The sequence below is a fragment of the Megascapheus bottae genome, chromosome 19 (assembly GCF_031878675.1).
Source record: "Megascapheus bottae isolate mThoBot1 chromosome 19, mThoBot2.hap1, whole genome shotgun sequence".
NCBI classification, from domain to species: Eukaryota; Metazoa; Chordata; class Mammalia; order Rodentia; family Geomyidae; genus Megascapheus; species Megascapheus bottae.
The window spans coordinates 42077382-42090882 of NC_143527.1; the positions used below are offsets into that span (position 1 = coordinate 42077382).

The following is a 13501-nucleotide window of genomic DNA, read 5'->3' on the forward strand; positions in this document are numbered from 1 at the left end:
AATCTAGCCACTCAGGAAGCTGAGATCTGAGGATCATGGTTCAAAGTCAGCCCAGGAACTAAATAAAGTCCATGAGACTCTTATCTCCAATTAACCACCAGAAAATTGGAAGTGGCACTGTAGTTCAAGAGGTGGAGCAGTAGCCTTGAACTAAAGAGCTCAGGGATGGCACACAGGCCCAGAGTTCAAGCCCCAGGAAAGAGGGGGGGGGGAGAAGGAGGGAGAGAGGGAGAGAGGGGGGGAGGGAAAGAGAAAGAAGAGAGGAGAGGGATCACTCAAATATAATGAACTATGCAATTTTCTTCAGAGGAATAAAAACAATTTGAAACAAAGTTATAAATGATCAATGATATGAATAAAATAAAACTAACAGAACAAAAAGTCTATTAAAACTAGACATCTTTGGATTCCAAAGAAATCAGAAGGATGGACACGGACACATGGGGACACATGGACAGGGACAGACAAATCCTTCACACTGAAAAAGGATACCAGAAATCCATAGATAAAAGCTTCTAGCTGGGTGCCCGTGGTTCACACATCTGTAATCCTAGCTATTCAAGAGGCTGACATCTGAGGATTACAGTTCAAAGTCAGCCATGGCAGGTTATCTCCAATTAACCACTAGAAAGCTGGAAGCGGAGCTGTGGCTTAAAGTGTCAGAGCACTAACCTCCAGTGAAAAAGTTCAGGGATAGCACACAGGCCCTGAGTTCAAGCCCCATGATGGGAAAACAAAAACAAATGTAATAGAAAAGCTTAATGTTCTACTAAGAACAGTACTCCAGCAAAATTAAGACTTGTTTTTGTTGTTGTTTGTGAGGCTTGAACTCTGAGCCTGGGCATCATCTGAGCTCTTCAGCTCAAGGCTACAGCTTAACCACTAGAGCCACAGAACACAGTTTTTCAGGTTTTCAGGTGATTAACTGATAAGAGTCTCAGATATCAGCCTCCTGAGTAGCTAGGATTACAGGTATGAGACACCTGCCCAGCTTCAGAAATGTTTTGAACTTTTTTTTGCTTTTGGGATATTTGTATATACACAGGAACTCTCTTGGGGGTTGAACCCAATCCTAAAGATGATTTTGTGCCTTACATAGCCTAAAAGTAGTTTTAAACAATGTTTTATGGTTAACTGTATTTTTTGTTGGGTTTTTTTTTGGGGGGGGGGGTCGGTCTTGGGGCTTGAACTCTGGGATTGGGCCCTGTCCTTGAGCTCAAGGCTAGTGTTCTACTTTGCTGAGTCACAGAGCCACTTCCACTTCCAGTTTTCTAGTAGTTAACTGGAGATAAGAGTCTCTCAGATGGGGCTGGGAATTTGGCCTAGTGGTAGAGTGCTTGCCTAGTATGCATGAAGACCCAGGTTCGATTCCTCGGTACTACATATATAGAAAAAAGCCAGCAGTGGTGCTGAGGCTCAAGTGGTAGAGCTTTAGCCTTGAGAAAGTCCAAGGACAGTGCTCAGGCCCTGACCTCAAACCCAGGACTGGCAAAAAAAAAAAGAGTCTCTCAAAGGACTTTCTTACTGGGGCTGGCTTCAAAACAAGATCCTCACATCTCAGCTTCCTTAGGAGCTAGGATTACAAGCATGATCCACAGGCACCTGGCTCAGACTGTTTTGTTTCATTTGTGGGTCATGGGGCTTGAGCTCAGCCTGGGTGCTGTCCCAGAACTCTACAGCTCAAGGCTACCACCCTAGCCCTGGGCCTGCACATTGTCCCACAGTTCTTCAGCTCAAGGCTACCACCCTACCCTTGAGCCAAGCCCCATTTCCGGTTTTCTGGAGGTTATATGAACATAAAGAGTCTCTGGTCCTTTTGTGCCTGGGGTTGGCTTTGAACCTTGATCCTCAGACCTCAGCCGCCTAAGTAACTAGGATTACAGGTGTGAGCCACCGTGCCCAGCTGTGTTTTGTTTTTAACAGTACCAGGACTTGAATTCAGGGCCTCAGTTTGCTCAGCCACACCTCCAGCCAAACTTTTGGCTAGTTAATTATAGATGGAGTCTCAAATTTTTCTGCCCAGTCTAGTTTACAACAGTGATCCTCCATGGGCTGGGACTTTGGCCTAATGGTAGAGTGCTTGCCTAGCATGCAGGAAGACCTGGATTCGATTCCTCAGTAACACATACATAGAAAAGTCAGAAATTGGGCTTGGAGTTCAGCCTAGTGGTAGAGTACTTGCCTAGCATGCACAAAGACCCAACTTCAATTCCTCAGCACCACATATTAAAAAAGCCGGGAGTGGTGTTGTGGCTCAAGTGGTAGAGCTCTAGCCTTGAGAAAGTCCAAGGACAGTTCTCAGGCACTGAGTTCAAGTCCCAGGACTGGCAAAAATGGAAAATAAAACAGCGATCCTCCAAGCTTCAGACTAGTGAGTAGCTAGGAGTCTAGGAATGAGCCACCAGTGCCTAACTGGAACTTATGTTTTGACTATGACCGTTAGAATTTGTCACTTGCGGCAGCATGCCCATGCTCAACTCAAATGTGCATTTTTTGAGGTATGTTTAACTTGTACTGTAAAGACACAGTGCTGACTTAAAACTAGAGGCCCCACAGTCACAAGGTTTGCTTAATTAGCTGGTGTTCTACTACTTAAGAAGCTCTACTACTTATAGGTGCTGCTTTCTTGTGATTATTTTGGAGACGACAGTTACATGGACTTTTTTCTTTTCTTGCTGGTCCTGGGACTTTAACTCTGGGCCTAGATGCTATCCCTAAACTCCTTTTCTTTTTTTTCCGTCGGTACTAAGACTTGAACTGAGGAATTGGGCATTGTCTCTAAGCCTCTTTGTGCTCAAGGCTAGCACTCAACCACTTGAGCCATAGTACCAGTTCCGGTTTTTGAGTAGTTAACTGGAAGGTAAGAGTCTCACAGGTACTTCACTACTGGGCTGGCTTTGAGCCAGGATCCTCAGATCTTAGCTTCCTGAGTAGCTAGGATTGCAGGCATAAGCCACCGGTGCCCAGCCCCCAAACTCCTTTTGTTCAAGTCTAGTGCTCTACCTCTAGAGCCATAGTGCCTCTTCTGGATTTTTCTGTGATTAACTGGAGTTAATAGTCTCACAGGCTTTCCTGCCTGGCTTTGAATAGGAGTCCTAAGCTCTTAATCTCCTGACTAGCTAGGATAACAGGTGTGAGTCACTGTTGCCCAGCTTCATGGACCTTTTTTTTTTTTTTTTTTGCCAGTCCTAGGCCTTGAGCTCAGGGCCTGAGCACTGTCCTTGGGCTTTCTCAGGCTAGAACTCTACCACTTGAGCAACAGTACCACTTCTGGCTTTTTTCTATGTATGTGGTACTGAGGAATCGAACCCTGGTCTTCATGTATACTAGGCAAGCACTCTACCACTAGGCCAAACTCCTGGCCCCTTCATGGACTTTTTAACTGAGTTCTTTTTCCATTCTCTTTTCTTTCACTCATTCCCTTCCTCTCTGCTCCTCTTTTTCTCTCCCTTCCTCCCTCTATCTCACCCCCCCCCCCAGCCCTTTTGGTCCTGAGGCTTGAATTAAAGGGGCTGGGTGCTATTCCTGAGTTATCGGTGATTAAGTGGAGGTAAGAGTTTCATGAGCTTTCCTGACTAGGCTTATTTTGAAATGAGAATCTGAGATTTCAGCCTCCCGAGTAATTATGATTATAGGAATGAGCCACTGGTCTCAGGCCATGAAAAAAAGTAACAAAAACTTTAAGCAAAGATTTTATTTTCTTAGCCCCATTAGCATTACCAAAGAACACAACTACTCATCGACATTATCACAGCACCACCTATTAATCTCATAAAACATGAAGCCAACCAAAAACACATTATTTCTATTCAAGTATGATTATTTGTCAATAGTGGTTTGCTTAATGTAAATTATGTTCCTGAAATAAATCAGTTGCCACATTATATCCAATTCACCACTATGAAAGAAGTCAAAAGAAGTTATTGTAGGCTAGGTGCCGGTGGCTCAGGTCTGTAATCCTAGCTAGTCAGAAGGCTGAGATCTGAGGATCCTGGTTCAAAGCCAGCCTGTGCACTAAAACCTGTGAGGCTCTTATCTCCAATTAACCACCAGAAAACCAGAAGTGGTGCTGTGGCTCAAGTGGTAGAGCAACCACCTTGAACTAAAGAGCACGAAGACAATACCCAGGCCCAGAGTTCAAGCCCCATGACTGAAGGGGGGAAAAAAAGTTATAGTAGGTTTTAACTGGGATTCACATTCAGCTTAGACTGATTGGGAAAGCTCCCCAAGGAAGACTTTAGAGATGAGCTGAAAGTATTAAGGAGAAGTATAAGAGTTTGCAAAAGATATGCCACAACGAACTGCAAAAGATATGCCACAACGAACTACAAAAGGCTCCAAGGAAAGAATGGACACACACACGTCCACAAACTACAATAGGAAAAAAGGAAATGACATGAGTCATGCATAGTCACACACACCTGTAATCCCAGTACTGAGAAAGAAGAGTTGTGAAAGTCCAGGTTAGGGTACACAAAGCCACAGAGGCAGGACATAAAGCCATGTTAGAAAATGGGACTGAATTTTACATTGTGAAATATAAAAATCATGTTTCTTTTAGTTACCTTCCTAACTCCCTTCAAACCAGGCCTCTTAGAAGAGGTCTCTAATTGCTTGTCTGTACTTCTTTTCTCATTCTTTTCTCAACTCTAGGGGGCTGCATACACTGAAATTGGTCTCCTTAAAAAAAATCGGATGATAACCAGGCGTGGTGGCTCACGCCTGTAATCCTAGCTACTCAGGAGGCTGAGATTTGAGGATGGTTCAAAGCCAGCCCAGGCAGTACAAAGCTGAGAGACTCTTATCTCCAATTAATCACTAGAAAAATGGGAAGTGGGGCTGTGACTCAAGGGTAGGGTGCTAGCCTTGAGCTGAACAGCTCAGGGACAGGCTCAGGCCAGAGTTCAAGCCTCATGACCTCCCCCCCCCAAAATAAAAAAAAATCTGATGGGCTCTGGTTGCTTAATTTAATTAGCCCTTTCAGCCTTATCTCAACCCCTCTCAATCTTCTGACACCTTTCTCTACTTCTTAGCTATCCTTCCACTTCCTTATGGCAAAATTCTCTTTTTCTACTCACTTTCTTAAATATCCTTGTCCATTAAGATTCTGTTTTCAGTATTTCCAAACTCTATATTTGACCTTGCCTCAAACACTGCCTATGTGTTCTATGAGTTTCAAAACTGTACTTAAGAGTTCAGGCCTCGCTTCAAATTTGAACTTCAAACTTATACAGTTAACTATTTCCATTTCAGTTTCTCACAGATGGTCCGAGAAGTTAACCACATGCATTTGACTAATGTTATGTGTCTCTCCTGTCATGGACTTAACTTCTTGGGCCTTATACTTGACCCTTGGACCAGAATCCCAGAAAAAGACTTCATCCATACTCTTCCTGACTTTTTTGCATTATTAACTTTAGTGGCTAAACTAGGGTGCATGGCATGGTTTCTACTGACCAAACTATATTCCTAACCTTCCATTAGGAACAACTGGTATCAGGACTACCCAACCATGTAAATTACACCATTGCTATGTATAAGTCCATAGAAGGGTTTTCTGAACTTTTTGCATTTGAATGTGAAATTTTCACTGGATGATGCAAGTATGTGCATTTTCCTAGCAAGATGGATCAGAACTTCCACTAAATTCTCAAGGATATTTGTGATATAAAAAAAATTATTATTCTTTTTGTCAGTCCTGGGCTTGAGCTCAGGGCCTGAGCACTGTCCTTGGACTTTCTCAAGGTTAAAGCTCTACCACTCGAGCCTCAGCACCATTTCCGGCTTTATTCTATGTATATAGTACTGAGGAATTGAACCCAGGTTTTCGTGCATGCTAGGCAAGCACTCTACCACTAGGCCAAACTCCTGGCCCTGATATAAAAAATTAAACTGTTTTAACCAAAATGCTAGGCTAAACCAAACTGAAGAATTTGTCTTTCCCTTCTTAAATCTGTATTTCCAGAGGTTGGGCAGTAGCCTTTAACTGAAGAGCTCAGGACAGTGTCCAGGCCCAGAGTTCAATCCCCATGACCCACAAGAAAAAACAACAACAACAACAAAAAACTTAAATCTGTATTTCCATATGTCACATTGTTTGAGACAGTAACTGTGCTAAAATATAACTGAAGACTCAGGTGGGCTCATAAAAATTGCCACTATAATTTCCAATAGGACTCTACAACTGGGCCAGAATTGTGACGTACTGAGGGAGTGCTTGCCTAGAATGCAGCAAGTTCTGAGTTCGATTCCTCCACATCATATACACAGAAAAATCCCTAAGTAGTGCTGTGGCTCAAAAGACTTCATGCGGCCGGGAGTTTGGCCTAGTGGTTAAAGTGCTTGCCTAGCATGCATGAAGACCCGGGTTCGATTCCTCGGTACCACATACATAGAAAAAAGCCAGAAGTGGTGCTGAGGCTCAAGTGGTAGAGCTCTAGCCTTGAGAAAGTCCAAGGACAGTGCTCAGGCCCTGAGCTCAAGCCCAGGACTGGCAAAAAAAAAAAAAAAAAAAAAGACTTCATGGTCCTGAGTTCAAGCCCCAGGAATGGGGGGGGGGGGGGGGAAGAAAACAAAAACAGGATTCTAGCTGGGAGCGGTTGCTCACGCCTATAATAGTAACTACCCAGGAGGCTGACATCTGAGGATCACGGTTCAAAGCCAGCTTGGGCACTAAAGACTCTTTCTCCAATTAACCACTAGTTAACCATTAGAAAAACCAGGAGTGGCGCTGTGGCTCAAAGGGTAGGGCAGTATCCTAGAGCTAATAAGCTCAGGGACAACGCCCATGCCCATGGATAGGGTGGTAGCCTTGAATTGAAGAGCTCAGGGACAGAGCCCAGGCAGAGCTCGAGCCCCATGACATCCCCCCACCCCCGCAAAAAAAAAAAAAAAAAAAAAAAAACCCTCTACAACTGGAAAAGTCTTTACCAGAATTGCTTAAAAGTACCTTATTTTTTTCTGCAAAAAAACAAAAATCAAACAAAAAACCCTCTACAACTGGAAAAGTCTTTACCAGAATTGCTTAAAAGTAACTTCTTTTTTTCTTTTTGGTGAGTAATGGGGCTTGAACTCGGCCTGGGCGCTGTACCTGAGCTCTTCAGCTCAAGGATACCGCCCTATCCCTGGACTGAGGATCTGAGGATCAAAGTTCAAAGCCAGCCCGAGCACAAAAGGTCCTGTGAGACTCTTTATCTGCAATTAATCTCTAGAAAACCAGAACTGGGGCTTGGCTCAAAGGTAGGGCGGTAGCCTTGAGCTGAAGAGTTCAGGGACAGAGCCCAGGCCGAATTCAAAGCTCCATGATCCACCAAAAAAATCTCAGGTTCTTTAGTGCCTGGGCTGGCTTTGACAGCCATCCTGAGATCTCAGCCTCCAGAGTAGCTAGGATTACAGGAGTGAGCCACCGTACTGGGCCCAGCCGTAACTTATTTTAACATAGTCAAAACTCCAAAACTCCTAAGAATCAAAGTATGCCTAACATGTTCAAGACGAAAATGAGTCCACACATCACAACGAAGGAAAGATTTTTGTAATACAACTAAATGGAATAGGGAGAATCGAGGATCATCCAGACTTTAAAAAAAAAAAAAACCCACAAACTCCAACCCTGTACTCCAACCAAGCATTAAGAGCAGCTAGCTTTTAACAACACTTGAATCGCTAAATTTAATCTGGGCCGTAATATGTTAATGATTAAGCAAAAGGAGATAAGCGATGCCCTTTTAAAGAAAGTTTTGGGTGAATTCGAAAGTAGTTCATTGAGAAGAAAGGAAAGAAAGGAGATAGGGAAAAGAGAGGGAGCAAAGGAAGGGAGGGAGAGAAGGAAAGGAAGAGGGAGAGAAGAAAGGGAGGGTAGGGAAAGGAAGAGGTAGAAAAGGAGGGAAAGAGAAAGGAGGGGAAGGAAAAGGAAGGAAGGAAGGAAGGGAAGGGGAAGGAAGGAAAGACGGACTGGTCACAAAAGGAGCATAGGAGCAGGGAAGACTACTCAGGAGGCTGACATCAGCCAGACAGAGAGAAAAATCAGACTCCCCTCTCCGATACGAGGACACCGAGGAGGGGTCTGAAGCACAACTGTGGTTCCAGGGGTAGAGAGCTAGCCATGGGGGCGGGGGGTGAGGAAAGGACGGCACCCAGCCGAGTCCAAGTCCCCGTATGAGCACCAACTAAACAAGTGCACGGGTGAGCAGGACCCGAGGACAGAGGTCCCGCGACCCCTTCCGGGCCGGCTTCCGAGTATCCCACACTCTCCACAATACGTGCTCCTGCGAGCGCATGAACCGGTGAACACTTGCTCACCGGCACACGGGAAGCCGGCGTGGGGGACCCTAGGCCTCGGCTCGTCACGCGGGCTCTGGGACAGGGCGGCCCGCACGCCGGGCGGCCCGCGGTCCCTCAGGAGCTCCGCCACCTCGGCGGCTCCCGGCGCGCCCCGCGGACACCCACGACCCCCCGGGCCCTCCGGCTGTGCCGGACGCAGGTTGGGGCCTCCGCAGGTCCCCGCGGGCTACCCCGACGCGCCCGCGTCCGCTCTCTCCGCAGCCCCACGCCCACAAGCCAAGCCCCCCATCCCGGCCTCGACCCAGCGCCGCGCCAAGGGAGGGGAGGGGGCAGCCGCGGGGGCAGCCGCGCCGCCACCAGGCGCCGCTGTGGCGCCGCCTTCCCGAACCGACCCGCCGGCGGCGCTTGCGCTAACGACCAGGCCTCCCGGCGAGAAAGTTTCTCTCCGCCGCGCGGAGAGCCGTGCGCGCAGGCGCGCCCCACCGCGGCCCGCGCCGCCACTTCCGCCCCCGGCGGGAGGCGGGGGAGGCGGGAGTGGGTCTTACTGGCGCGAGCCCGGGTCCTCAGAGAAGGGCAGTGGCTGCCGCGCGGGCATTGGACTCACCAAGTATAACTGCTGCCACCGAGACTGAGCATCCAGCTCCTCGAACTCACGCTTGATGGTGGTAGACATGGCGGCCAAAGAGTGCTGGCGCGGGCGGAACCTGCGCCGGCGGAGAGGCTCAGGCCCCGCACGGTCCCGGGGAGAGCGCTAGCGCTACAGCGCATGCGCGCTCCGCGCCCCGCCCCGCCCCCACGCCGAGCCCGGTCGGCTTAGGGGAAAGTACCTGGAGCGTCGGACGTCAGCGCGCCGACTAGGCGCCGCACGGGGCAGACGTCAGCAGGGCGGAGCCGGCGGTCGGGGGCGTGTCCCGGAGGTCGCCCAGGTGGGAGAGGCGGAGCCAGAAGAGCACCCTGGAGCCGCTCGGCTTCTTTGCGGGAGACCCGACTGACCTAGTGTTTATGAGAGTATAAACGCAACATTAGCTGGAGTGTACTGACCTCACCGTACCCTGAAGTTACCGGAACGCCCCGCCTTCCCTGCGGTTCTATTTCTCCTTAGGCTTCAACTCTTAAAACCGCAATATTTGAATTTTATTTTAAACATCACCAAGGGCTGCTCTGCTGGCCTGTGTTCAGCTTTGGCTTGTGTCACACTTCCTGTATGTCAATGTGTTCAGTGCATCTTGTTTAGAAGTCACAGCTTAAAAAATTAATTCTCCTTTGCCAACAAATGTGGTACTTACCGCAATCATCCTGCTACTTACCGATAATTCAACTTACATGCTTATCATCTCCGTAAGTAGTATGAAGGGATGGAAAATCCTGGTTGGGCTGGGAATGTGGCTAAGTGGTAGAATGCTTGCCCGGTGGTAGAGTGCTTTAGGGACAATGCCCAGGCCCTGAGTTTAAACCCTAGGATTGGCAAGAAAAAAAAAAGTACCTGTTACATAAAGTAATAAAATGTCCTTAATCACTTAAAGTAATAAACACCAGGAAAAACAAAACAGTATACTGTGAGAGATATAAGAAGTCACAGTAACACAAAGTTAAGCCATTAACAAGTTCTTCCTACTGACATAGTATGATGTGGCTCTTACCTGTAATCCTAGCTTCTCAGGATACTGAGATCTGACAATCTGGTCAGAGCCAGCAAAAGCAGGAAAATCTGAGAAACTCACCCCTAATTAACCAAGAAAAAGCTAGAAGTGGAGGTGTAGCTTATATGCCAGTCATTAAAAAAAAAAAATCAAAGAGAACATGAGGTCTAAGTTCAAGCCCCAGTACTGGCACACACACACTCACACACAAAAGATTAAAATCAAATAAAAATAGTGCTACTTTCCGGTCGCTCCTGTAATCCTACCTACTTAGGAGGCTGATATCTAAGGATCAAGGTTCAAAGCCAGCCCGGGCACCAAAGGACCTTGAGACTCTTATCTCCAATTAACATCTAGAAAACAGTAAGTGGGTCTTGGCTCAAGGGTAGGGCAGTAGCCCTGGGACAGGGCTCAGGCCGAGTTCAAGCCCCAAGACCCACAAAAAAAAAAATTAGTACTAGTTGTTAGAAATAGCTCATGATGTGGGGTGTCACAGAGGAATAAAGACACTTAACTGGAGAGGAACTCTGGCAAAGCAAAGTTTACCTCTGCAAAAGAATGCACCATCAACCAAAACTCAGGCAAGCAAGCAGACAGAACAAATGGGCGGCTCCCTTTCTATCCGCTAACCCAGCAGGCCCCGCCCCTCTGCTCACATTGGCTGAGCTCAGGTTCGCAGTCTACAAAAGGATATGGCTCAATTAACAGGAAGACACAAAAATTCAAGGAACTTCTAAGAGGCTATCTTAAAGTGCTGGGGGTGGGTGTAGAGGGGAGAAGGATATATGTAACTAAAATGTAACTAACAAGGGTCAAAGCACCTGGGCCAAAGCAGGAACCCTTCAGACAAACCATTCTCTCAAGATTAAAAGAAAGAAAGCAAAGTACTTTGATAGAAAGGATGCTCTTTCTTACATGCTTCATTTAAAAATGGAAAAGATATTTAGTATCTAACAAGATATTTAATAGGCTACTACCACCTAGTGACTAGAACTAGACTGTACAGCTTCTAAAACCACATAATACACCTGATCCTACAAAAATACAGATATGAAACACATGAGATTAAGACAGGGATTCTACTAATTCTGTATTTGTTTTGTTTTGTTGTATGCAGGTCCTGGCTATGACAGGACAGCACAGTTTTTGTGCTTAAGGCTAACACTCTACCCTCTACCACTTCAGCCATAGCTCCACTTCTGGGTATTTTGGTATTTAACTGGAGATAAGAGTCTCATGAACTTTCCTGCCAGGGCTAACTTTGAACTACCATCTTCAGATCTCAGTCTCCTGAATACCGAGGATTACAGATGTGAGCCACTGGTGCCTGACTCCTAACTTCCATTCATTGGAATTTTCTGTTTTACTAAAAACAATTACTATATCCGAGAGAGAGAGAGAGAGAGAGAGAGAGAGAGAGAGAGAGAGAGAGAGAGAGAGAGAGAGAGAGAGAGAGAGAGAGAGAGAGAGACACTTTGGTAAAGGCTAAATCATATCTCAAAATTATTTTTTCCAACTACACAGACTATGTGGTAAGTTTCCAAATGAGCTATCATGGCATCTGAGTGCCCTGGTTATCAATTTAATTAAGTCTTCCTTTTTTTACCTTGTCTTTGAGAACAGAGTGGGGCGGTTGCCTGTGAAGGATTAAATGTTAAGCTTTGTCAATAGAGGGCAGTAAGGAGGGATTTCAAGAAAAAGGGTTGCTTCCTGCTTTCCAGGTACTCCTGCAACCTCAATACCTGTATCCAGAAGCCACACACACCCTCCAACACTTCATTCCTTGGGGGTTGTTATAGCAAAGTACTTCCAGTGAGACATCTTCCCATGAACAGTTTTTTCTGTATATCCTAAAGGGAAACTTTAAGACAAGCTCCATAGGGCAGTGTAGCAAACTGAATGGAGGGTATTTGAAGATATAATGGCAATAAGTAGTTTAAGATAAGATCATTCTAGGGCTGGGAATAAGGCTTAGTGGTAGAGAGCTTGTCTAACATGTACGAAGTCCTGGGTTCCATTCCTCAGTACCACATAAACAGAAAATGCCAGAAGTGGTGTTATGGCTCCAGTGATAGAATGCTAGCCTTGAGCAAAAGTGCTCGAGGACAATGCCCAAGCCCTAAGTTCAAGCCCAAGGACTGGCAAATTTTTGCCAAAAAAAATTGCTAATGCTATATTTCTACACATTTACAACATATTCCAATCAAAATGTGGCTACTTAAAATGAGTCATTTCTGTTCAGCAAGCAATAGTATTGAGAATGGTAAATGGGCCAGGCTGTGGTGGCTCACACCTATAATTCTAGCTACTCTGGAGGCTGAGATCTGATAATTGAGGTTTAAAGCCAGCCCATGCAGAAAAGACTGCAATTAACCAGGGGGAAAAAAGTGAAGCTATGTATGACGTATTGAATAAAAAAGCAAAGGGACAGCACTTAGGACCTGAGTTCAAGTTCCAGTATTACAGAGGGGCGGGTGGGGGGAAGGAGGCAGCACTGGAAAGATGATGGCTCAAGGGAAAAGAGAAAAAACAGTTTGAACCTTCTGGCTCCTGGAAATCTGGAAAAGAGGAAGGCTTATCAAGCCCTCAAAACCACCTAGACATGTCAGGCACTTGGGCATAGATGGAGCAGATGAAAGGGAAAGAGTTCAACTTAAGTGACTAGAATCATTCCCTAGAATCTACTGCATCTCAAATAACTAGCAGTGAAACACCAAGCCTTAGGAAAGACATCTAAGCATTTCTTGACCTTTGTTGTCCACACATCAATGAGGTGAGTTCTCTGAGCAAGGGACAATAAAGTGTTCAATTGTGCTGTAAAAGATAATTTAAAGTTGCTGGACCTGCAAATAAACCCACAGCCACCCCCACTCTGCATCTGTGACCTTTAATCTGAGCCATTCCCTGTTGCAGCCACTTTAATGACCTTGGGTTCCAGGAAAAGCAAGATTCCCTGCTGAGGGCAAACTGCTCTCCAGACAAACAATGCCATCTTCTTATTTTAATGAAGAGCCTACAGCTCAGGAGATCACCCACCAGTAAATTTGTTCCTGTTCTGCGCCAGAGGTAAAGTATAACGACTCTGAAATTTCTTCAGAAACCAAGACTGAAATAAGGATGAACCTGACCATACTTGAGCAGACCTGTTTTAACTACTTATACCTTTTCACTCCCCATCCTCTTTCTGTTTTACCTAACACCAGAGCCTGCAGCCCTGAAGATGTTGAAAGATATACTGAAGTACATGACTGCCCTGTAATAAATCCCTTCTCTGCCCTTCACTATGTTTCTTTATTTTGTATGTGTGGGTGACTAGCTAAGCTAATATGGGACTTCTAGACTTAGAGCCTAGGGTCAGTATCTTTGTCCAAGTCGTGTATCATCATAAAGCCTAAAATGCTATTTGTAATAGAAACACATGTGTCCTGAATCTGCTCTGAATTCATGAAATGAAGAAAAATAAAGGTCAAAAAGATCATTCCACTGACAGATGGCCCAGTGATTGAGGAGATACGGCAGCATTTGCTCAGACCTCATTCATGAACTTGCATTCCAGGTAAAGTATTTCCAGGAGATCTCAT

At 45.9% G+C, this 13501-nt stretch overlaps 1 protein-coding gene across 3 annotated transcripts in view; it reads right to left on the reverse strand.

Annotated features, from left to right (window-relative positions):
* Ptpn2 (protein tyrosine phosphatase non-receptor type 2) overlaps positions 1–9018 on the reverse strand; it is an 84577-nt gene extending 75559 nt beyond the window's left edge. Inside the window, exon 1 of one of the 3 annotated variants that reach the window (XM_090353449.1) lies at positions 8885–9016. In XM_090353449.1, the coding sequence (XP_090209575.1) occupies positions 8885–8953 (69 nt within the window). In that variant the 5' untranslated portion in view covers positions 8954–9016. Of the gene's footprint in view, positions 1–8884 lie in introns of all 3 variants that reach the window. The other 2 variants (XM_090353450.1, XM_090353448.1) reach the window with 2 other exon arrangements.
* Between the last annotated feature and the right edge of the window lie 4483 nt (positions 9019–13501).